The sequence below is a fragment of the Photinus pyralis genome, unplaced genomic scaffold, assembly GCF_008802855.1.
Source record: "Photinus pyralis isolate 1611_PpyrPB1 unplaced genomic scaffold, Ppyr1.3 Ppyr1.4_LG7, whole genome shotgun sequence".
Taxonomy (NCBI): Eukaryota; Metazoa; Arthropoda; class Insecta; order Coleoptera; family Lampyridae; genus Photinus; species Photinus pyralis.
In genome coordinates, this window is record NW_022170738.1 from 41193206 (window position 1) to 41215804 (window position 22599).

General features: G+C 35.3%; 6 protein-coding genes across 11 annotated transcripts; 3 read left to right on the forward strand and 3 right to left on the reverse strand.

Annotated features, from left to right (window-relative positions):
• Window positions 1-396: 396 nt before the first annotated feature.
• Window positions 397-1532, reverse strand: LOC116176404 (THO complex subunit 4). The gene is made up of 3 exons (XM_031494943.1): window positions 1207-1532; window positions 629-1076; window positions 397-569 (listed from the first exon to the last, which is right to left on the reverse strand). The coding sequence occupies exons 1-3, from the start codon at window positions 1411-1413 to the stop codon at window positions 478-480; spliced, it is 747 nt and encodes a 248-aa protein (XP_031350803.1). The 5' UTR covers window positions 1414-1532; the 3' UTR covers window positions 397-477.
• An 873-nt stretch (window positions 1533-2405) lies between these two features.
• On the forward strand, window positions 2406-5370 carry LOC116176399 (sedoheptulokinase-like). 3 transcript variants are annotated; one of them, XM_031494935.1, is made up of 6 exons: window positions 2406-2595; window positions 2787-3012; window positions 3059-3584; window positions 3634-3912; window positions 4494-4689; window positions 4742-5370. In XM_031494935.1, the coding sequence occupies exons 1-6, from the start codon at window positions 2528-2530 to the stop codon at window positions 4920-4922; spliced, it is 1476 nt and encodes a 491-aa protein (XP_031350795.1). In that variant the 5' UTR covers window positions 2406-2527; the 3' UTR covers window positions 4923-5370. The 3 variants fall into 3 exon arrangements, with proteins under 3 accessions (XP_031350795.1, XP_031350797.1, XP_031350796.1); XM_031494937.1 differs by having other exon boundaries at window positions 2458-2591; XM_031494936.1 differs by lacking the exon at window positions 2406-2595 and adding an exon at window positions 2597-2709.
• A 1986-nt stretch (window positions 5371-7356) lies between these two features.
• Window positions 7357-8525, forward strand: LOC116176401 (magnesium transporter NIPA2-like). Its single transcript, XM_031494940.1, has 3 exons — window positions 7357-7634; window positions 7687-7829; window positions 7877-8525. The coding sequence occupies exons 1-3, from the start codon at window positions 7445-7447 to the stop codon at window positions 8507-8509; spliced, it is 966 nt and encodes a 321-aa protein (XP_031350800.1). The 5' UTR covers window positions 7357-7444; the 3' UTR covers window positions 8510-8525.
• A 506-nt stretch (window positions 8526-9031) lies between these two features.
• LOC116176408 (calcium-binding protein E63-1) lies at window positions 9032-10590 on the reverse strand. Of its 2 annotated transcripts, XM_031494948.1 has the most exons (6): window positions 10443-10590; window positions 10216-10384; window positions 10116-10155; window positions 9650-9793; window positions 9226-9486; window positions 9032-9160 (listed from the first exon to the last, which is right to left on the reverse strand). In XM_031494948.1, exons 2-6 carry the CDS (start codon window positions 10240-10242, stop codon window positions 9138-9140), a joined length of 495 nt encoding a protein of 164 aa, XP_031350808.1. In that variant the 5' UTR covers window positions 10243-10384; window positions 10443-10590; the 3' UTR covers window positions 9032-9137. The 2 variants fall into 2 exon arrangements, with proteins under 2 accessions (XP_031350808.1, XP_031350809.1); XM_031494949.1 differs by having other exon boundaries at window positions 10211-10549.
• A 2559-nt stretch (window positions 10591-13149) lies between these two features.
• Window positions 13150-16557, forward strand: LOC116175363 (CD63 antigen-like). Its single transcript, XM_031493435.1, has 5 exons — window positions 13150-13305; window positions 15217-15405; window positions 15456-15626; window positions 15675-15887; window positions 15942-16557. The coding sequence occupies exons 1-5, from the start codon at window positions 13234-13236 to the stop codon at window positions 16113-16115; spliced, it is 819 nt and encodes a 272-aa protein (XP_031349295.1). The 5' UTR covers window positions 13150-13233; the 3' UTR covers window positions 16116-16557.
• Window positions 16558-16803: 246 nt separating this feature from the next.
• LOC116175364 (CD63 antigen-like) lies at window positions 16804-22541 on the reverse strand. Of its 3 annotated transcripts, none has more exons than XM_031493437.1 (5): window positions 22406-22541; window positions 19830-20018; window positions 17487-17657; window positions 17203-17427; window positions 16804-17150 (listed from the first exon to the last, which is right to left on the reverse strand). In XM_031493437.1, exons 1-5 carry the CDS (start codon window positions 22430-22432, stop codon window positions 17004-17006), a joined length of 759 nt encoding a protein of 252 aa, XP_031349297.1. In that variant the 5' UTR covers window positions 22433-22541; the 3' UTR covers window positions 16804-17003. The 3 variants fall into 3 exon arrangements, with proteins under 3 accessions (XP_031349297.1, XP_031349296.1, XP_031349298.1); XM_031493436.1 differs by lacking the exon at window positions 22406-22541 and adding an exon at window positions 20971-21174; XM_031493438.1 differs by lacking the exon at window positions 22406-22541 and adding an exon at window positions 20762-20927.
• Window positions 22542-22599: the final 58 nt, after the last annotated feature.

Sequence of the window (22599 nt, forward strand, 5' to 3'; positions counted from 1 at the left end):
AGTGCGATATCTTAGGAACGAAGGCAGATTTTAAATAGATAAATTAAATTAACAGAAGTCAAAAATAATGTTGGGTTTGCCTGGTTCAGGTGCAGGTCTGCTGTAGAGGTCTCAAATAAACAACTTGAAAAGTTCTATTTTATTAAATTGGTAAGTCTTTTTTCAAACTAACATAAACTCAAGTTATCAATGATGAATCTTTATATGTAACATTATCTTAACACGAAAATCTAAAATATATGCAAGTAAAAAAAATGAAATGACGAACTGTGCTCGTTTACATACCGTCCAAAACATTGTAATTAGTAAACCGACAATAACTAAATGTTTTATGCCGCTCTTTTATATCTACACGCGATACACTGTAATTGTAAATGTTAGTTTTATAAAAATGAACAGAACTCAGTTAGGTATATTACGTTGTGAAACTTATGTCGACAATATGTTTGAAACTAAACTAATTTATATACAAAATAACTACTTCATTTCTTTACTGTATGCGTCTAACTCGGCATCCAGTTCTTCAGCCGTAGGCGGTTTCTTTTGATTTCTAGCACCCCTACCTCGACCTGAATACATACAAATGGGACGTTAGAAACTTGCACATCCAAGGAAATACGAAACTAACCTCTTCCAGGTCGCCCTTTACCGCCGCCAGTACCTCCTCTTCGTGGCATTGACTGAGTACGACTACTGAACCGATTCTGACCCAAACGACCGCCGCGAGTGACTGACGGTATTTCAGAGGTAGTAAGTTGAATGTTCATGGCACGTCCATCTAACGGCACGCCGTGGTATTGTTTCATAGCCTTTATTGCGTCTGCTCGCCTTTCAAAAATGACATCGGCAGTACCGAGAGACCGTCCGGACCGATCATAATGTACGGCGGCACTTTTCAACGGTCCAAATTCGGCAAACAATTCTTGTATATCCGAATCGGATACGCCGAAATCGAGATTGGATACCATTAATTTAGTCGGACCGACATTGGACTGTACTAAAGATCTGGCCGCCGCAACTTTACGTGGGCCGTAACCCTCAAAAAGGTCGTGCTTCCAAGCACTGTTCACGTCTCCCTAAAGAAATAAGTGGAGCTTGTCAAAACGATCTCGGGTTGACAAGTTTTATGTACGACTCAGCAAGTTCCTCCGAGAGCAGGCATTGCTGGATTTCACAAGTAAATAATGAAAATTATTAAACAATTACCCTGGTGTATTGCCTAGCAATTCCACCGCGACTGCGGCCTCTTTGTACGCCGCCGGTGCTTCTTCTGAAATTCCCGCCGCCACGGCGGCCACTACCTGCACGGATTGCACCTCTTCCACCACGTTTAGCTCCGCCGCCTCGTCGACCACCCCTATTCGATTTAATAATATCATCCAAACTCATGTCGATTTTATCAACCATTTTCATGGCTTTTTAAAAGTTCCTTTAAAGAAATTAAACAAATACACACACAAGCGTCACCAACACGAAAAATAAGGTAATGGCGGCAGCATGAGAAAATGCAAAATCGCGATAACTTTTTCCAAAATGTTGCGCAAGCGCGCGTACTGCGTAATATTATTATCGGCGTTGCCAGTTTCAAAAAAAATCATCGTGACGTTAAGCAACACGCCAATCACGATCAAAAATATTTTCCAGCCGCAAAGATTCGTCTGGATATCTTGACTACACAATTTTATATACACATTGTGTCTTTTATAACAACATAATGATAAAGTTTATTGTGCTGTGCTGTCAAACGCTTGAAGCGTTACCGATTTTTTTTGTTTATTTTATAGCAGATGTGAAATTGACATTTTAGTAGGTTTGAACGAGTAGGCAAAGTTTCTTTTTTATTAGTATTAGTGGTTAAAGTGATCGTTTTAAGGGCAAGCGTACATAATGACATCTGTCAGTCTTATTAAAAATGGGACGCGCAGCATCAAATAAAACGAAGTTCAGAACAGAAAACAGTATTGTTTCCATGGAAACGGCAGATACCAACCTAAGCTATATATTCTTAATGTCTAAATTGAATTCAGAATTTTCAGAAGTTTTATAACGATTTATATGGCTTCTGCTATAAAATCAAGTTTTGTATTATACCTACGCGATGATGAAGGGAAACTCGTATGCTAATAACCCTGGTATATGTACTATAACCATCTCGTGAAAGTTTCTTTCACTCAATCGTTAAAAGATATCCCTTTATCGCCTTGTATAATAAATAACTAGGTATTAAATTCTCATAGATTCACTTTACATAGGTACCTACCTACAATTATTAGGTATAAATAAATAAAAAATATAGTTGAGTTAGAATTTGGCAAAACAATGTTTTTCATTCCTTGATGCACGTTAATTATAAACATTGGCAACATGGTTCTCCGTCCAATAATCAAATTAAAATAATAAATAAAACTAAACAGATTTAACCTTTAATTTCATGCACTTATATTCCAACTTTTATCACTTAAAATTATACATGCTAATTATAGAATTTTATTAAATTTATTTATTTTCATATAACGTAAACAAATAAATGGAGAACATCATAAAATTAACACTCAATAATATCTCAAGTAATGACTTCAGAGGGAAAGCCCGTAGGTACTTATTTTTGAATGTACTCATTAAAATGATTGCTATAATGTTTATTACATAAGCAGTAGCTGCTGTAATGAAGTAATAAATAGATTGTTGAGTGGGTACATTGAGTACAAAGTAAATATCCTGAGTTTGTATATGATTCTGTGCCGCTTTTAAAAGGGAGAGATTAAGCCTCTGTTATAATTTTGTAGAAAAATGGCAGGCGGATTAATTTTAGGGATTGACTTGGGTACTACTTCTGTAAAAGTTTGTGTTGTCAATGTGACGTCACGGGAAGTGATTGCTAAGCAGAGTAAGGATACCCAGTCACATACACCAAGCGATCAAGGTACTGGGGGCAGTAAGCAAGATGTTCATAAGATAATTTATGCTTTGAATACGTGCGTTGCCAAGCTACCAAAAGACTTGCTTCGAAAGGTGTGTGAATTTTGCTATTTCGACTGTCGTTGATACCAAATTCTAGATCACGCGTATCGGAATTTGTGGCCAGATGCATGGGGTTGTGTTTTGGAACAGTGGTAAAGTTAAAGCGTGGGAGAGAATTGAACGAAATGGAACTCTAGTAAGATACGATGTCGTTCAAGAAGAGCTAACGGCTCTTTACACTTGGCAAGATTCACGATGTGATTCGGCCTTCATAGAGTCCTTACCGATGCCCCAATCACACTTACCAACGTACTCGGGTTATGGAGTTTCAACAATGTTTTGGATGGCAAAGCACAGACCAGAAAAGATGTCGAGATACAATTGTGCCGGAACTATACAGGATTTCACAGTCGCTATGCTGTGTGATCTCGAAAAACCAGTGATGTCTGTACAAAATGCGGCCAGCTGGGGGTACTTTGATTGCAAAAATAATTGTTGGAATTTCACCCTCCTGAAGAGGGCTGATTTTCCTGTTCACTTTCTGCCAGAAGTTGTAAACAGTGGCAAATTCGTCGGAACGTTAGCAGATGATTGGCATTCAATTCCTAAAGGAACGCCAATAGGTAATCCGGCTCTTGTGTAATTATTTGATCCGTAATGAATGTTTGTAAGGGGCTGGTCTGGGTGATTTGCAATGCTCTGTGTTGGCCACCATAGAATCTGTACATGATGCTGTGTTAAACATATCGACATCGGCTCAGCTGGCTTTTGTTGTCGAAAATTACGAGCCCACCAATGGTCCACCAGAAGTGTCCCCAATAGAATATTTTCCATATTTTCATGGCAAATTTCTTGCAGTAGCAGCTTCATTAAATGGCGGAAATGCTCTTGCAATGTTTGTAAAAATGTTACAACAATGGACAATGGAACTGGGATTTTCCATACCTCAATGTAAGTAATTCACCGCACTGTACGAACGCGGTTTGAGGCATCACTGTTACACTCACATTCAATTGGAATCAATTTACAAAAAATGGATCCCATTGGAACAGTGTATATTTGTTTTATTATACCTACATGGTGTACCTATAAAAAGTACCTACGGTTAGGGAGATTATACATTAAGATATGTACCTATTAGTACTTATTCTTTTAACAGAACATTGTGTATTACACAAGGAGTATTCTCAGGCGTTGTTGCCCTTGCAGAGAGTTGCCTACACACTGAGGTCTCCCTGTGTCAAGTTGCCTCCACGCTAAAATACCCATCAGATTCGCAATGAAAGGCACACTTGTTTCTGCATTCACGCATTTGTTGGTTTATCTATAGGTATCTTTTCGTTCCTATGCTAAATTTTTGCAATAATTGGACATCAAAATGTACACTGTTTTGAAATTTCCAACTCTTCGGCGTGGTACCATCCTACTAGGTCATACACCTATGCACAGGATATTATGACAGTAAAGTGTTTCAGCAGGATATCTACATAGTCTTGCTAGTTTTCAAGTTTCTTCAAATGATTCAGTTTTAGCTCAAATTTGGGAAAGAGTGTTGGCCCTCGGCTTAGATGATAACACCAGGTCTGATTTACAAGTACAGCCCACTTTATTATGTGAACGTCACCAACCGGACGTGCATGCTTCTGTAACAAACATTAACATTGGCAATCTTGGACTTGGACAAGCTTTCCGTGCTCTCTGCCATGGATTGTTGCAAAATTTGCACAAGTACGTAACCACAAATGTTGCAACAGTTACTGTAATACTTTTATGTTTTCAGTATGATGCCGAGGGATATTTTATCGAAGGCCCACATTACAAGAATTGTGGGGAACGGGTCGGGATTAAGTCGAAATAAGGTGTTGCAAAAAGAAGTGCAACAGTTATATCAGCTTCCGCTGGTTTTTACCACTGGTGGGGATGCGGCAAAGGGTGCTGCATTAGCTGTTAGTCTTTCATGATAAATCTTCTCTAGTACATAAAATTTGTGATTCTTGAATTGTATTTACAATCGCTGTATTTATTACCAATGACATAATGTAATGGCTTCCGCAGGTGTGACGAGAAAATTTTGTTACACAAGAAAATCGCATTTTAACCTCATCTATTGGTCAGAGATGAGTAGGTACTTTTACGTACCAATGCATCCCTTATGCGTTTATGATAGTACATTAGATTAGTTCTCACAGCATGATAAGCATTCATTTGTCTTTAGGCATCCAATCATGTTGTAGCTGTTATTAGTAATGCCCTTACATATCAATTGTATAGTATAATGACAATAATAGTATAAAATGAACGTGCATAACTGCATGCAATTAAGTAGGTACAAATTTTATAATTCTTACATAATTGTTATTGTTTGTCCAAATGCGATATTAGTAAAAATAATAAAAAAATTTCACTTCACATCATTGCAGTGTCATTTCATAAAATCTTTTCATATACCTAGGTACTTTGGTAAATTGTGGTTGGTTAACTATCATGGACTATTAATAAAATGCTATGTTGCACTCAATGCTTACATTCAATTTTTCGCAGCATCAGTCATTCTTCCAATTACACTTGCAAAATAAAGCGGATCAGTATTATATTGGTATATGTGAAAACGTTTCCCAAAACTGGAGGATAGTCAGTGAATAAAAAATTTTATTCAATGTTCTACTGGAGTAACATTGACGTTCAATTCGCACATAAATTCGATGCCTCCGTAAAATTCCCCCTACGGTATTTCAAATTTTTATTTACGAGAGCTATTTTTTTCTTTCTATCTGACAACCACAAAGAATATTAAAACTATTTTATATTTTGGAAGATTTACACGCACACTGTCAGTTTTTCTCTACATATATTTGAGATTCTAATTGTGACCTTCGTCATCATAGTACAATCAAAAATGAGTTGCTGTCGAGTCACCTTTGGAATTTTTGTTTACATGAGAAATTGTACTTGACTTAAACTTCCAAAGGCGACTCGACAGCAACTCATTTTTGATCGCCCGTTATCAACTTCCCTATACCGTCATCATAGGGGGAAACACTGTGATATTCATCAGTATGATTTCGTAATAAAGATCACGTCCTTTTGTCCTCTAGTTAAAACCCAGAACAGTACTGATATTACTATTTAAAAAATGTATAATTTTATATTCCCTTAAATGTAAAGTCACTACCATATATATTTATTTACAAATAAGTAAAAAAATTTCTAATTGGTAAAGCATTCTATTCATACGACGAGTTCTTTAAATGTGATTTATGTTATTTAGAATAATGTTACTTATTGTATATAAACATGATGTATCTTGACGAATGTAAGTGGTTACTATCACAGCACATGAATAAATATTACTATTATTATTATACCTACCAGTTGTTACGTATAACGTATCTCTAAGAAATAAAATATATAGATTACATAGATGGGATCGCATCATTTTGCGGAAGTTAGAAATGCGTTCGAAATTACTTGTTTCCATTCTATTTGAGTTATGGCTCAATTATCGCCACCATCGGAAGATGTACTTCAACGAAATTTTAATTGTACATTAGGGATGTAGGACAAAATCATAAAGAAATAATCATATAAGTTAAAGCAATGGTTAAAGGGTTAAGCTTAAACTTACAGAACACCCGCAGTTTTAAAGTACATAGCTTCGGTGGCGACGCGCCGCTTGCACATCCAGCAGCAAACTAAAACATGCTGCATCCTCATTGGTCAAAACCGCCAAAACATCGACACGATACAATTCCGTAAGTCGTTCGCATCTTGAGAAAAACATAGATTACAGTCTACAGACCGGGATCATGTTCTGTGACCGGTGAACGTGAGTGAGTCTGATCAGATGTAATTCAAATAGTACCATCAATTTTAGCACAAATTTCGAGTTTATATTAATCGCATCAGATTGTTTCTGGAAAATCACATTTAATATAGGTCGATTTTTCTTGGGATTGGGTTTTTCTAAGGGAAAAAATGTTATATAAGACGCGTCAATATTTGAAATAAATTGAATAGCGAGCTTCTATGGGTCTTACTAACCATGCACTAACATTTTCACATTTAAGATCAGTGCAATATTTGAAATATTATAGTTTTTTACCTATGCTCCATTATGATCATGATGGAATATTATGATTTGGATATGTTATGAGATAATCGTAAATCACACGTAGGTATACCTACAACGGCAAGTAAATTCCACGGTGATCTTAACAGAGTGGATGAAATCTTTGCTGTAGGTACCTAATTGTACTTTCAACTATATAGGATCTGCCGATTATGTTCGATATATTTGTAAGTTTACAAGTTCCAGTTTATATAGTGTGAGAATAAGAACGCCATATCAACATATTTTTTTCATTATTAAGTCGGTACCTATATATATATTTCCCTTAATCAATCAAGCTATCACTTCCGCGGAAAACCACACGCTTAATTAAGACCAGGTTCTGTTTGTCCTTTTTCGACATAGAATGCTAGAATGGAGATTTTGCAAGTGGTCGATAGATTTTGGCTCGGATTCGGAATCGCCCTGTTCGCAAATATCGTAATTGCAATAAGTAATACGGTGAGAAAAAAGGCAGTGATAAGAAGGGAATATGTACCTCTGGAAAATGAAGACAAGTATATTCATTACAAAGACTGGGTGCTATGGGTGAGCGTCGTATTGAGTAAGTTGCAAACTGTAGGTATCGCAATTTGGATTTAATTCACTTGTTACAGTGCTTATTGCGCAAGCGATCAATTTCATCGCCTTCTCTTTAGCACCCGCATTTCTTATCGCCGCTACGGGCGTAATTGGAATATTTCTTACCGCCATAATGTGGAAAATCTTTTATGGCGAGATCTTCAATTACGTTGGCTTTGTAAGGTGGATATGGTTCAAGACAGTTTGTAACAACGATATTTTTAGGCAGGATTGATCTTTTCGATTTTGGGTTTGGCGATGATGGTGCTAAATTATCCGAAGAGGGAAATTACGTTGACCGTTTCCGGTTTGGCTGCACTGATGGATCAAACTGGTCTTATTTACTATGTCATTGCCGTCGTGATTTTATATTTATTGACGGCGTGTTACATAGTACCACACTTTGGAACGAAATGTGTTTCTGTGTACGTCATTTTCTCGCTGGTGACATATTCGTTCGTGGGAAGCGTCGCGATAATCTTTTGCAAATGCGCAGGTTATTCGATAAAATACCTAATCGTTACTGGCAATCAGGAAGAGGCCAATATATTATATATGTTACTATTCTTACTAGTAAGCATAGTTGCTGTTGGCATTCAGGAGATCTATATGGCCAAGTTTACAAATTCATTTACCTCGGCTAGTACAGTGAAAGCGATATTCTTCATTTTGCGTACGGCTCTGGTTGCCGTTTTCTCCGACTTACTGTTCAGCGAATGGTCTCAAGTTAGAGATCTAAAAATAGTCGGGACGTCTATAGGGTTTGTATTAATTAGCATTGGTGCACTCCTGCATCCTCTCTTCTCAGACTATAGTTTCGATGATGCCGTCATCGGGGACAAATTTCGTCCTCGATAAGTTCATTATTAGATTTTATTTTTAAATCCGGCATTAAGATTATAAGCGTATAAAGTAACTATCCCTTGTACCTAATTTAATGTTCCATTTACTTGACTTTTAAGTTTGTTTCTCTTTAGGTTAAATAAATACCAATAATATCTGTTTTTTTTAGCTGTATTTGTACATAGGTATTAAAGTAATACACACGTGCTTTTCTAGACATTTTATAAAATTAAAAGCTGATGAAAAGAAGACAACCAGATTAAATTTCATTTTCTTGGTTGAAAGCTTTCTACACAATTAAGTTATACATCTGGAAGTATGAAATGATGTCTTATTTTATTTTCCTAGTTCCCTTTATTGGCATTTCGAAGCATATAATGAATCCATTAGCATTACAAACGTTCCAGCTCAATGAGGCCTTCCTGTAAAAAGCATCAAAGGACACGAGCAGACCAAGAGGCAATGCGTTATTTATCACCCTTGAACATCTCAATATATACATTTGAGTCGTGAAACTTTGAAATAAAAAAAACAGCATTCTCCTCATACTTTATTCATTGTCTACTTTATCATTACACTAAAAAATTAGCACCTACCAACCGCCGATTCACTCATTCCGCTCATATCTACAATCCATAAACCTTCACGTAAATTGACGCGCAAATTCTACAAGAAGATTAGTAATTACTTGCTCATCAATTCAATGAGCCAACAATAAAATATGTACTTGCCTTCATAGTTCACTCTTCCGTCCTTATCGGTCGTTGCCGATCTAATAAAATCGTTAAGCTGCGTTTCCGTAACGGGTTCACCGATCATTTCCATCGCTGCTCTCAGTTCGTTCTTTGTAACGTACCCTCGTCGTTCAACGTCAAAGACGCGAAAGGCCGCTATCAGATCCTTCGACGTATCATCTTCGACCTCTTCAGGCAGAAGGCTCTGAATTTTTTTCACCCAGGTTACAAATTCCGATTCATTTAATAATTCGTTACCTGCGAAAATTGAAAGGATTAAACGCGAGGCTACTAATATTGAAAGACTGCTGCTTTGAGCAACATGTGAGTAAATTGAATTCTAAATGATGCACACCGGTGTAGGTAATAGTTCGATACTATGTAATTTTTTCGTTATCTCGAACGCACTGTATATAGCTACCTGAAGGACTGGCACTTCTCAGCAGTCGTAGCACCATTTCGTCTTTCAATGGAATCCCCAATTTTCCAAGCATAAATTGAAGTTCGGAAGGTGTCACTCTGCCATCTCGATTTCGATCCAACAAGTCAAACGCTATACGTAATTCTGCAATTAAAAAATATATACCTACACTCTTTGCCTGAGTTCTGTAAAACGTAGTTGACGAAATTTACGCTACAGGATCACAAGATTGATAAGGTAAAATAAACAAACGTCATCAATTTCAGACAGGTAGGTGTACACTGTACACAAAGCCTTGGCTTCCAAAAGTATTTTTTTATGTACGAATATAAATACTCAAGAGGATCATTTTAAAGTGTGACCTTAATAATTGGAAATGGGCCAATATACTATGACCAAGAAATCGTGCATGATATTTTTGGAAATGCAAAATCTCAATTAATAAGCGATTTAGAAATTTACTTACCTTTTAATTCGTCCTCTGTAAATTCTCTTCTACCCACACTCTGAAAATAAAAAAAACTTAATTTTTCAACCTCAATTAGGAATATACGCGCTTACCATACCTTACGGCGAGAAGTCTCTTTGTCCATTATTTTGCGCACCTTTACAAAAATCTCCCCTTTGTAGGAAGGTACAGCAATTGCTCGATTTCGTCTTTTATCACTATTTATAACGTACGCAAACTAAAACTTGCGCTTACCTCAGTTCTTACAAAAATACCCATTTTCGAAACTAAACAAATTAGCATTCACGTTGATAATCCTCCTTATCATACTCATATTTTATATACCTTGATAAACGCGCGGATCACGTAAAGCAACTGAGCATCGGAGTTTAATTTTAATGAGCACTTTAAAGTTTAAAGATGGAAAAGTGAAACTTGGCACCTTCTTCCGATGTTATAGATAGATTTAGCGGCGCGTTTCATTGGAAATTTAAATAAATAAATTCACAGATTTAGGCAGATATAAAATTAATAAAAAAAGTTTATTTGTAAGAGTGCCGAATGATGCATGGTTGTTTAATTGAAGGCGAATTAAAATGTGGAAAAAAATACTTTCATTCAATTCCCAAACTGAATAAATTACCCTTTTTTTAAGTAAAATACACGTAATTTGTTTGCGTAATGTCAATTTGAAACCTCAATTTTATAGCATACCATTAGTGTCCAGTTCCTATTGTAACTTTGAGCGTTCCTAGGTACAACTTTTTCTGAACACAGAAGATCTATCAAAGGGCTAACATGCGTGTGGGATCTCTAGATTACCTACTTTTACATAGCACTAGGTGAACAATATTTGGCAAATTCTTCATTCAAATTATCTGTATTTACTTTTTTAATGGACAATCTGTTGCAATAATCCACCCAGTTGATCACCAGCTTTCTCTCAAAAATATTTGACTCACCGGTGACCGGCTCATTGGTGTAAAATGAGCAAGGGTGAATAGCAACACCTCGTATGGTGCCTTCTAGCATTCTGTAATTTTTTCTCGTACAAAATAAATTCTTTTGCTTAGGTAGAATTGAGAGCGAAACCGTGTTATTCTCTTTTATATAAATACTGGATGCTGACTGTTGCGCTGTATACAATTTTTTTGACTCACATGAAAACCGAGGAGTGGGAATTTATTTGATCGAATTGGGAATGAACAGTGACCTGGCCACCTGGAATGTATCGTAAGAATCGGCCTTTGGTATCAATTGACAAATTCTATCAAGTGTCAACTAATAGATAATAAGATCGAGTTGATAAATGTAGTAAGCTTCAAATAACAAATGCCTGCTCAGTGGAAATTGAGGGGGGCAAAATATTTCATAAAAATAACTTTTATGTTGACTCTCTGGCACTTCCGTGCAATTGCGGAACAGCATAATAAGATTATGATTTTACTCCTTCTCTCAATTCCAACTCTCTTTAGCTTTACATATTCCTGTTGTTACGCACTTTCTACTATCTATCTCATTAGTATCTTTAATTGCAACGGGAGTTACATTTCAGGGTAAAGTCTGATTATGTTATCAAAAATCTCTAAACCTTCCCCATATAGTTTTATTCGTTGAAGTTTTTAAAAATAACAGCGACTATAGTTTCGGCGTACTGCCATCATCAGGCGATGTGAAAGTTAACAGGAAAACGGTAAATTACAAACGTTGAAGACGGATAAGACGAACATGTTGTTTTTTTAATTATAAACTGGCCGAAGCCAAGTGAAAAACCTGAAGGGTGGTTAAAACGGAAAGGTTGTCCTAAGTTTCAAGACGAATTAATTATCAAGCCTTGTTAAGACAACCAACCGGGGGGTTGAATTTTTACATTAAAGTTGAAATTTGGGTTAACACATTTCAAAAGAACGGGGGGGAAAAAATAAACTTATAAAAGTATTGAAACTATTAAGATGACTACATATTTAAATTATTTAAGTAAAGTTTAAATTCGAGATCATGCAGACGGCATGTCTCGAAATGATTGAACTTCAACGAATAAAACTATATGGGGAAGGTTTAGAGATTTTTGATAACATAATATATTTCAACCCCCATTTCGAGGAACGATGGATCCAACTCAAAAAAAAAAAAAATAAAGTCTGATTGTTCAGGTAAAGATAAATTGTTTTGCCCAAAACTTTATCCACGACTAGCTCACCTTATTAAAAATTATCTTATTTCAGTTTCTCCCGGAGTAAAATTTCCACCTTCCTCTATACCCATATAACAATTAGTTTTGAAACGTATAAATAGAAAATCTCTTTAAAATCTTTGAAATAAGCCCTGCATAGTGTGCACACACGAATATATATCACAATGGAAAATTTGTTTACAACAAAACAAATAATTGGGTAGGTACTAATAATAATTGTACTACTTTTTTTCGAATGTTATATTTTTCCAAATAATAAAATTCTCTAAACTCCTCAAACTAAACGGTCCGTACCGAATAGAAACAGTACCCAATAAAACAAGTATGAATTGCCCAGATAAAGCGCATTTTTTAAAACCGAAATAGCTTAGTAAAAGGTTGCGTTATAAGGTAGCAGCATGCTATATTTATCGATACTTTCTTTCTTGTTAGATGATTAATGGAGAGACCAATAGATATATCTCGTCCAGACAATTCATTTTGCCTTTCGGGGTACTTTCCTCCGACAAAGCGTTTTTCGTAAAGTTTTCACATCACCAATAAATATATTTCTTCTAGGCGTTCCAATCACCCTTTATGAGTAAAGTACTAAACAGGTCCCAAAATAAAGTAATCGTCATTGTTTGCGTTTAGTTTATCATTATGTAAATAGCAACCTTTAAATAATAATAATTACTCTAACCACGGATTTGTTTACTTCATAAACTAGCCGAAAGGAAATTATTGAGTACCTAAATTATTTTTTCAAGGTTTCTTTAAAACTGCATCAGAAGCTCAGAGATTTCCGTTGAAAAAATACAGGTTCGTAACGTTTTTAATTCCCACGTTTATCGACTGTTATCAGCACTTACTGATAAGCAAGCTAATGTACATCAGGTACAAGGATGAATAGTCAAGTAATGCTAAATTTCGTGCAGTTGTAGGTAGTTTGCTACTATAAGAATGGTTCGCGATATTGACATCGGAATGAAGTGCATCAAGTATATGCTTTTCGTGTCAAACTTTATGTTTGTGGTAAGCGTTACTACCGTATATTTAATTTAAAGCTCATTTTGCATATTACAAAGATATTGACGGATCAATTTTATACCTACCATGGATAAACTTTCTTTATTCGAACTATTTAACATTCCATACGGGGTGCTATTTTAATTAAGAAGCCTAAATTTTGGTTTTCATATGTAGGTAGGTACAGAATGGACCGAGTGGTTGGAGAACGAAACAAGTACCTATGTTTATGACGAACAAGTAGGAGATAAGACTGATAAATCGTTAACAATTATTAGAGTTGTAGCTCGGAGATATTTTACCAAGGTTGTTACCAAGCAAATATATGATTGGCTTATTTTGGGCGAAGAAAATATAGGAAACAATACCATATGTCATACTAAAAATATTCAGACTTAATATTATCTAGTGCACCGATATCAGTAGGCGACGATGTCAAGTTGAAACTTGTATCCTCAAACTGTTTACATTGGTTTCTTTTTAATTTCGGCCTCATCGGTTTTTGACTACATTCTGTATTTTAATGGTGATAATTTTTTCCTTAAAGAATGGCATGCATTTTTAATGCTTTTGATCAGGCTTTCTCTATATTTAATGGTGACCTATTCGTAAGTCGCCCCTCTCCAATTTAATTCACTTTAATAGGTAATCCATAAGTACAGCATTTTCTCTCCATCAGTTTCCTGGTGCACGTAGTGTTTCTTCGAAAACCGTTTCTTTCGAGAAATTAAAACTACTCATGAAATGCAATTATAAGACCCGCTTGCGCCAGTAAATGGACCTGAATAAAGTTACCTAGTGTTGCGGATAAAGGATGGATAAATTTTTATTAAAAAGTTTAGGTATGAAAATAGAGACAGTGTTTCAAATTGATCTACATCTACAATTTATAACAATCCTTTAGTTTTAAGCAAGAAGCTCTAGTAAGATGGAAGAGGGTAGCTCGAGTTACCTATTAATTTAACGAATTTTCAAAGGTGGTAAAAATACGTCAACATGTTTAACATATACATTTACATTGTCAACAGAGAAAAAGATTATCGACCTTATATTGCTGTCCCGGCCTTGTTTTTTTTAATTCTTTCAAACTTGAAAACAAAAGTAAACAAAAGTCTCTGTAAAACCAGCAAACATCAATGGCAATTAAATGTTATATTTAGAAATATAAACTTATAGTTATCTTTGTATATCTACTGTATACTGATGTGGCGTAGTTTTCATGAGAAACTTTTTCAGATAAAAATATACAGAAATGACGCATAAAAAGAGAATTTCCCATACAGGCTGAGGATTTAGATAATAAGGCGTAACTGCTAAAATTTTAAGGTGTATAACAGAACAAGGAATGCATGCATTTGTGCAGGCATGGAAGCATATTTAAATGATCATTATAGATGGGATCTTCTTAGTTATTATTATTAGTTCTTTGAATTGTTCTACATGGTTACTGATCGCATGAACAACAACAGATAGCGATTATGTATTATTAAAACAGAATATTTCGAAAATTAAAAGATCAACTCTAAAAAAACTACATGCTCACATACGACGAATTACCTATAATTTTTTTTTATTATGTCATTCCACGTTAATATATCAGTGTTCTAGCATATGTCCGAAATGGATTAACAAATCAATGACGCAGGGCCACAGAGCCCTTCTGATTTTGACTGACTGTAAGTATGTAGATTATGGTAACAATTAAACGAAACAAAACCCACGTCCCTAAATTTGCGTCGCTTTTTTGTACAAATTATTACATATGACAGGGTATAGTAAGTCGATTTTGTCCTTGTTCCGAACTCGATTTGGTATTTAGAGATCATCTTTTTTATTAATTTTGGTAACATGCGGATGGATATCACTCAGTAATATATTGTAGTTGTTTAGAGATATGACAAGTTTGTATACTTTCAGATGGTGGGATTCCTGCTAATTTCAATTGGAACGACAATTTCATCTATATATACCGACTTTGAGCTATTTATGGAATCGCACCATTTCAAGCCTGCCCAATTGATCGTCGTTATTGGAATAATAATCTTCTTGGTCTCTCTTTTTGGATGTATCGGTGCAATTAGAGAGAGTACATTTTTGGTTAATATGGTAAGTGTAGTTTGCGCTTTGGAAAAGTTATGGCAGTGTAATGATTATAGTTTGCCGTCCTTTTGTCAATACTCTTAGTGCTGGAGGTATCCGCTGCCATTGCCGCGTACGCTATGAGATCAGATATAAAAGAGAGCGTTGAGCATAACATGTACGATGCCCTCAAGGACTACAACAAAACGTACGATGCAAAATCGTCGTGGGATTTCATGCAATATCGAGTAAGTGAAAATTTCAATAGACTGAAAAATAAGCGACAGTTTGTGTAGTTGATATGTTGTGGCGTTCACCAACCGTCCGACTGGAGAAACACTAACATCATCTTTGAGAAGAATCTGACTGCTCCCGTGAGCTGTTGTAAGTACCCGAGATGCGAAACTGGTGTGATAAACACACACGGCTGCTTGGACCGTTTGACGGATATTGTATCAGAATCCGCACTAATGCTCGGAGTTGGATCCACTTGCGTCGCTCTCGTACAGGTACTTTCCTCAATTAAAAAAAATTACCGCAAATGCAGATTGGTATCGTTCTAGTTCTTGGGAGTCGTGTTCGCCTTCATGCTCGCTAAAACAATACGCCGAGTCAAAACCGAGCAGGAGATGCGTCGTCAAGAAAACCGCCAAAGGATCTATGAACAACTAGCAATTGGCACAGAAGATAAGATTGTAACGCCCGTCTTATACACTCCTCAGTCGACTGATGCCTAAATTATAAAGGGATTCGTGTTAACTCTCTGTACGAATTTTAACTTTAATTACATACATATATAATTTTTTACTTAGTTGTAAGGTTAATAATATTGTCAGCTTCACTGAAATGCTTTATTATAGGAATAAGTTCTTAAAGTGTGGTTATTTAAATTTATTTTAAAAAACCTTTACTCATCATTTACGTACATTGTAACGTTCAAAATTGGCGTGTGCGAAGTAATTGAGAGGAAGAAATGTAGATAGGAAAACAGGCGGCGATGTTAGTGATAAGGATAAAATTTCGTACCCATAAAGAAAGTTTCACAAAGTTCGTACAGTAGTGGATGATTAGGAATCTTGTACATAGTTAGGAATATTTGTATCCACGACTCCGTTACTCAGAGGATCTGAGTACCGCAGGACCGTAGGTAATGTGTCAAAATAAACAGATAGATGAAAATTGCTGGTATTGTTAATAATTCTATTGCCCACAAATAAAAACTATTAAGGGTGTCGCTCACTAGAGCGAAGCGCATTTCCGTAACTATACGCCCATGGAGCGCGCTGCACCGAAGAGACGCGGAGCGGCACTCTGGCATCTGTGTTCCTAATCTTCGTTTAGCAATTGTGTCCTCTGCTTGAAGGCGAATTCTATTGTGGGCGTACCATAGGTACATTACAATGGAAAATACCTTTCATAGAGAGAGAATTGCGAATGTAATTTATTACTCACGCATTATACAATCGCCTACAATTATAGCGGCAACGACAATATTTTACACCGCCAGAATCATGCCATAACCAATTTGTAAAATTACTTTTATTGTATGTAAATAAACTTAGAATGAAGTACGTGATATTAATAAGTAAGATGATATTGAAAATATAATCCAACAATTGCAGGATTTATGCTTTTGAAGTCGGTTTCAAACTGTAATTCTCATTCTGAAGATTGTAAATAATGTGACGTTGATTTTGCTTATTCATTTCCTCCTGCGTTTTAACGCGACGTATACTTTTAGCCAGCATGTTGCCAAACACTATTCCTAATATCTAAAAAATGCATTTAAGTGCGTGTGATAAAAGTACTCTACTCATTACTCACCTGGACTATTGCGACGCAAAAAGCACCGGTGCCAATCATGAAAGCACTCTGTGACAGAATATAAACGACTTTATTAAGACATCCGCCGCTGTAAACGTAGAGGCAATAAGAAGTCACACAGCACGAGTAGGGTATATCAAATTCGTCGTTCTCAAACATGATTGTGGTGCCATTGATTTCGTAAATTGCCCAATCGTTTAATTTACGTACACCGCAGCACTCAAGCTGTCACGGGAGGGATTATTTGAGATCCACGCCAGGTTACAACTCATTATCGCACTTACGTTCTCTTGGACAAAATCCCATCCCTTTGTAGCTGCATCGACTTTGTTGTAATCTTCCAGCGTATCCCTCATCGTCGCCTCTACTGATTCCTCGATGCTGTCACGTTTAACGTACGCGGTAATTGCGGCCGATAATTCCATTATAAATAAAACGCAAAGAAGGAGGGTGTACTGAAATTTTTATCTGATTAAACCATATTATACCCTATAACAATGTTAAGAGACCACAAGAAACTTATTTTTTTTCATTAATGCATATAGACGAAAGTTAGCAGCAAATTTAATTGATAAATCTCCTAATCGGCTTTAGTGCTATTATCTGTGAATTATTAGAAAGAAAATTGTAACCCATATTTTATATGATGGATAGATTTATTAAAAGTTTTCGAACTGAACAATGCAGATTAACTCGATCATTGGCCACAACAGTCAACACATGTAGCTACCATAAATTCAAAAAAATGTCCCCTGGTTCCTATGGCATTTGTAATTTTACAAGGTACCTAAGTTTTCAATATTTGGTTTAAAATAATTGCCAAAATGCTTTTTTTCAAATGTAAAAAAGCTTGAGAGGGTCGAATTTTAATAACTGTCAATTATTATAGTAACAAGGAATTTCATGTCGTTTTCTACCATTCTAATAGATATGTGGCCAGTTCATAGGTCATAAATATACAAGAATTAGTAATTACATAGCGATCCGTGAATGCAATTATATACCTACATTATTTTTCACATGAATTCCACTAAAAGACCAAATGGTTTTAACATTATGCAATATCTACACCTACAAAGAGTACCAGTATATTTATAGGTTTATATACAGGGTGCAGAAACGCTTTACGCACCGTAGGGATTTCAATGGTAATTTTATTTATAAGTATTGAAATATTTTTATTTTTCAGTCAAGTTGTAAATAAGTTTTTTGTAGATTGTAAAATTCTGCGTTTACTACTGTGCCCATTTGTAAGTTTTTATTGTGGGAAATTGGAGAAATTGAGGAAATTATAATTATAGATCTAGTTTTTGTTTCATAATTGCACGGCATTTTAGTAAAATCACTGGTGCCATGACATTTATTGAAACAAACATTTGAATTTTACGCAAATACTAAATTCTTATTTATTTATTTTTCTGGTTTCTCAAATTGAAAAACAATAAATGAGGACATGAGTAGACGAAGAATTTTTCAATCTACAAGAAACGTATTTACAACTGTGCTTTAAATTAATTAGGGGAGAAAATATTTCGATACAAAGAAATTATCATTGAAACCGTTTCTACACCCAGTGTATATCACTTCCAAGCAACACTCTAACTTTAGTAATTATGAACCAATTTTTAAACAAACTTTAAGGGTTGGAGTAACTCGTAAAAAAGTTCGTGAATCAGCCAATTCCGCCGTATTGGAACAAAATGCCGGACACTTATAAATGTTAATGCGGTTAAAGAAATCTACCTACACCTGATCCGCCAAGCCGAAAGGGATTTTGTTATTTGACTTGTTGTTTATGAGTGACATGTGACAACATACGACTCGATATGACATCAATTTTCTGCCACTTCCAATTTGCTGGTATTAAAAAGAGATAATAATAGTTCCTATTATATAACGAGCTTATTAGCCCTACCTTTTCTATACAAAATGAGTGGTCGCGAATGGGGGGCACTGTAGTGTCGCAGGTATGTAAATCTCAGGGTGAACTGAAGTCCTGTAAACATCACTCGGAATCTCGGATCGCGTAAAGAGCAGGTTCTATAGCAACCCGAATAGTACGGGGATGTTTAAATACTCTTCATTATCTTTTAAACGTCCATAAATAAGCATTAGTTGGCTTTTGAAGCGACTAATTGACGTTTGTTAATTAAAATTTTAACAGTCTCAAATTGTGTCTCATCGAACAGACTAGTTTACCCTAAAACTCACATACCAAGGTAATGCCCTTGACCGTATTTTATTTGCAATTAGCAGTACATGTATTGTATGGTGTAAGATTTTGACCTATTCCAACACTTTTGTATGTAGTTAAAACTTCCCATATTTCACGGTTGCTATGAAATTTGAATGGTGTTGACATGACTTTAGTTTACCCTGAGATTAACATAATACTATGCGATCAAAAATGAGTTACTGTCAAGTCACCTTTGGAATTTTTATATATTTATATGGGAATCGTATTTAACTTGAATTTCCAAAAGCAGCAACTAAAATTCAGACAAAGTGTGACATACTACTTTCGACATCTGTTTCGCTAGTTGCTTTATTTATCTAAGGTCAAACAATCATAAAGTTTTTTTTTCCAGATGAAAGATGGGTGATATATAAGCAACAAGATATCTTACTAAGTTCACAAGGAAGGTGCTTTTCCTCCAAGATCCCACACAACCAAACAGCGACACCAAGGTCATGGTAACACCAATTGATATGAGAAGCATGGCTGGACTAAAATTATAACTTTCCAAGAAAACCTCATATTTATAGTACAGAGTAGTGACCGAACTTCCAACAACAATCAACAAAATCCCGATAATCTGAAATTAAAGCATATTATTAAAACTGTTTAAGGAAAAAAGCGAGGAAAAAAGGGAAATAAAATTTAATTCTCTTCTAAATCTGTACTGACAGGACCTGATAATTGTCGCTATGTTAAGCATGAAGGGGACCGTTTTTAAAGTGAATCCGTTTTTTTTGTTATACAGCAAAAATCTATCAATCTGGGTTCAGGAATTTGAACAATTAAATATTTTACAGTATTTAAATCTTTACAGCGGTTGGTGTTCTCTTTCTAGGTGGTTGGTTGCAGTGCTACATCAAATTTTGTTCATGTTAGCATAGTGCATAAAATCTTTATCAGTAAGCACGCCAATTCCATTATTAGTTAATGGCGTAATGAGTGATCCTGAAAGTTGCAGTAATGTGGATAGTTAAGTATTTCACGATCATGTGTATTGTATTTTGTTTCAGCCGTATGAACTTTAATGAAAAAATTAATTGGTAACAATGTAACAGCTTCCGTGCAATTAAGTATGAGATTCTTTAAGAGTCATACATTTGAGATAATGCAGGAGCTGCACCTAGCAACCATCTTCTATATTAGTTAAACAGACTGATACACTGTTGTTACATGAGGTAATTTTATTACCTCAACCATATCACAAAGTCGTACCGAGTTTATTACACCAATTGATCATGAACATTTTTTCTTTCTTTGTGAACATTTTAACACTATATTTCAAATATTGAAATGTAATTGGTTAAAAGATGTTTCAGTTACCTAAATTTTCTGCTTTGATGTAGTCCATTTAAAAGGATACTAAGGGAAATTGCATATGTATTCTCTTAAAAGAATATCTCCGTACATTATTGTTATTGCTAACGGTAAGCTAGTACTTCTGCCTAACCTACGGTGATTGGTACAAGTGCTGCAGTTTCGTAATGTTTACAATTTAGTATAAACTACATATTCAGCAACATATAACTTACCACAAACATAAAATTCGAAATGCATAACATATATTTTATGCACTTCATTCCAAAATCCATGTTCTCACCCATTCTTTTACTAAAACCGTGTCTTCAAACTTACAGAAAAACGTGTGACAATTCACCCAGTTATAAAAAAATAAAATTTTATCGATAAAGATAACAGTGTCGTTATCGGGAGAGATAACTGATAAACCTTCTGTACATTCTTGTTTATTTTAAACTTATGTCGAGATACATTATTTTTTACTTTACATCAATTAAAAACATTATTATTTCCAGATTGTGGCGGAGTATTTCAGTTTTATTATAAATAATACGTCGATATGTGCGCTCAATTTTCACCCCCTAGGAATCAACCAAATTGGTCAAGTAGTATCGGCTGAACTTTGTTTACAAAAATCATGCAGCACGCATACAGATACACCCATACGAACATATACAGACATTTTAAAAAAATTGAATTTCTAGTTCTGTTCGAAGTTGGTAAAACCCCATTTTACGGAAGTTAAAATGTTTACCTATTACCGATTACGCAACCAAATTTACGCTATATTGTGATTCATCATAATTTATTCAATATACATCGCGACCATTGTCAATGGATTTTAGGCTAAAGTGATAAAAAACTCAAATATGTCAGTGTAAACGACCATACGTCGTCGCTTAGTATGTAAACTAGTGACCATGTCTAATTCAAAATTGTCGCATCGTTATACTATAAAATTAAAAATATTACAATAAAACATGACTATAAAATAAACTTCAAAACCAAGGTGGATTCATAACGGTCGCGGCACTCCGATCTAGAGCGTTGTCCAAATCTGACCTCGTATACATGTTGCCTACCCTCCAGTTGTAAACTGGTTTTACTATGGGAAATGTAGCGTTTTTAGCCAATATATCATATTTTTGACATTGGAATTCATACAGTGTGTTGTTGTTTTACCCATCTATTGTCATTTAAGTATACTGGAAGGACTGTACGGTTGTATTATTAACAAAATGAACATTTAACATTTTTTCGCCTGAATAAAGGAAACACAGTGTACACGTTCGTATATCTTTTTATGTATGTACGTACTTTCATTACCATAACATAATCTGAGGTATTATGTTACTTTTCTTATCCGAATAATGAATATTTTCTTAGTTCCCAGTTGCTCAGTAGACCAAAGTCTCGCGTATTCAAATGAAGAAGTAGGCATCTTTGCGAATTCCCTACTTATTACCGTTTTTGCGCAATTTAATATTTAATGCTAACAGTTTACACGCTTACAGGTTCTACAAAAATTTTGTTTATATGCTACCTTTTGAGTTACACCATTTATTATTCTAATTGTTATTCTATGCTATTAACTGGGATCCTTTGTCAATTGAAAATGATTCAAGCTTACAAAGTAACGCAAATGTGGTTATAAAAAGACGGACAAACCTGAGAGTCCTGCGATGTAACAAACATAGTGATATGAATGATTCTCTGGCACCCTTTTGATTGGTCCTTTTACACTGAAGAAAACCTTGTCAATTACCCTTGGTGTGAAATACAGCAACTCCTGTATCGATTCCAGAACTTTCCAGTTTCAAGTATGAGTGATCAAATTTTTGAGGGTGTATTTATCCAATTGC

Excerpts from the sequence above, each read along its gene's own strand:
- LOC116176404 (XM_031494943.1), bottom strand. The coding sequence starts at position 1,413 with ATGAAAATGGTTGATAAAATCGACATGAGTTTGGATGATATTATTAAA. Across the intron at positions 1,077-1,206 it reads TTGCTAGGCAATACACCAGG|GGAGACGTGAACAGTGCTTG; the intron begins GTAATTGTTTAA and ends TTATTTCTTTAG. Across the intron at positions 570-628 it reads TAAAGGGCGACCTGGAAGAG|GTCGAGGTAGGGGTGCTAGA; the intron begins GTTAGTTTCGTA and ends GTATGTATTCAG.
- LOC116176399 (XM_031494935.1), top strand. The coding sequence starts at position 2,528 with ATGGAGAACATCATAAAATTAACACTCAATAATATCTCAAGTAATGAC. Across the intron at positions 2,596-2,786 it reads TTCAGAGGGAAAGCCCGTAG|AAAAATGGCAGGCGGATTAA; the intron begins GTACTTATTTTT and ends ATAATTTTGTAG. Across the intron at positions 4,690-4,741 it reads TTGTTGCAAAATTTGCACAA|TATGATGCCGAGGGATATTT; the intron begins GTACGTAACCAC and ends TTATGTTTTCAG.
- LOC116176401 (XM_031494940.1), top strand. The coding sequence starts at position 7,445 with ATGGAGATTTTGCAAGTGGTCGATAGATTTTGGCTCGGATTCGGAATC. Across the intron at positions 7,635-7,686 it reads ATGGGTGAGCGTCGTATTGA|TGCTTATTGCGCAAGCGATC; the intron begins GTAAGTTGCAAA and ends CACTTGTTACAG. Across the intron at positions 7,830-7,876 it reads TCTTCAATTACGTTGGCTTT|GCAGGATTGATCTTTTCGAT; the intron begins GTAAGGTGGATA and ends CGATATTTTTAG.
- LOC116176408 (XM_031494948.1), bottom strand. The coding sequence starts at position 10,242 with ATGGACAAAGAGACTTCTCGCCGTAAG. Across the intron at positions 10,156-10,215 it reads AAGAGACTTCTCGCCGTAAG|AGTGTGGGTAGAAGAGAATT; the intron begins GTATGGTAAGCG and ends TTTTATTTTCAG. Across the intron at positions 9,487-9,649 it reads GAGAAGTGCCAGTCCTTCAG|GTAACGAATTATTAAATGAA; the intron begins GTAGCTATATAC and ends CAATTTTCGCAG.
- LOC116175363 (XM_031493435.1), top strand. The coding sequence starts at position 13,234 with ATGGTTCGCGATATTGACATCGGAATGAAGTGCATCAAGTATATGCTT. Across the intron at positions 15,406-15,455 it reads GTACATTTTTGGTTAATATG|TTTGCCGTCCTTTTGTCAAT; the intron begins GTAAGTGTAGTT and ends TAATGATTATAG. Across the intron at positions 15,627-15,674 it reads GGGATTTCATGCAATATCGA|TTGATATGTTGTGGCGTTCA; the intron begins GTAAGTGAAAAT and ends CAGTTTGTGTAG.
- LOC116175364 (XM_031493436.1), bottom strand. The coding sequence starts at position 21,042 with ATGGGTGAGAACATGGATTTTGGAATGAAGTGCATAAAATATATGTTA. Across the intron at positions 17,428-17,486 it reads GGGATTTTGTCCAAGAGAAC|CTTGAGTGCTGCGGTGTACG; the intron begins GTAAGTGCGATA and ends CTCCCGTGACAG. Across the intron at positions 17,151-17,202 it reads TTTGCGTCGCAATAGTCCAG|ATATTAGGAATAGTGTTTGG; the intron begins GTGAGTAATGAG and ends TGCATTTTTTAG.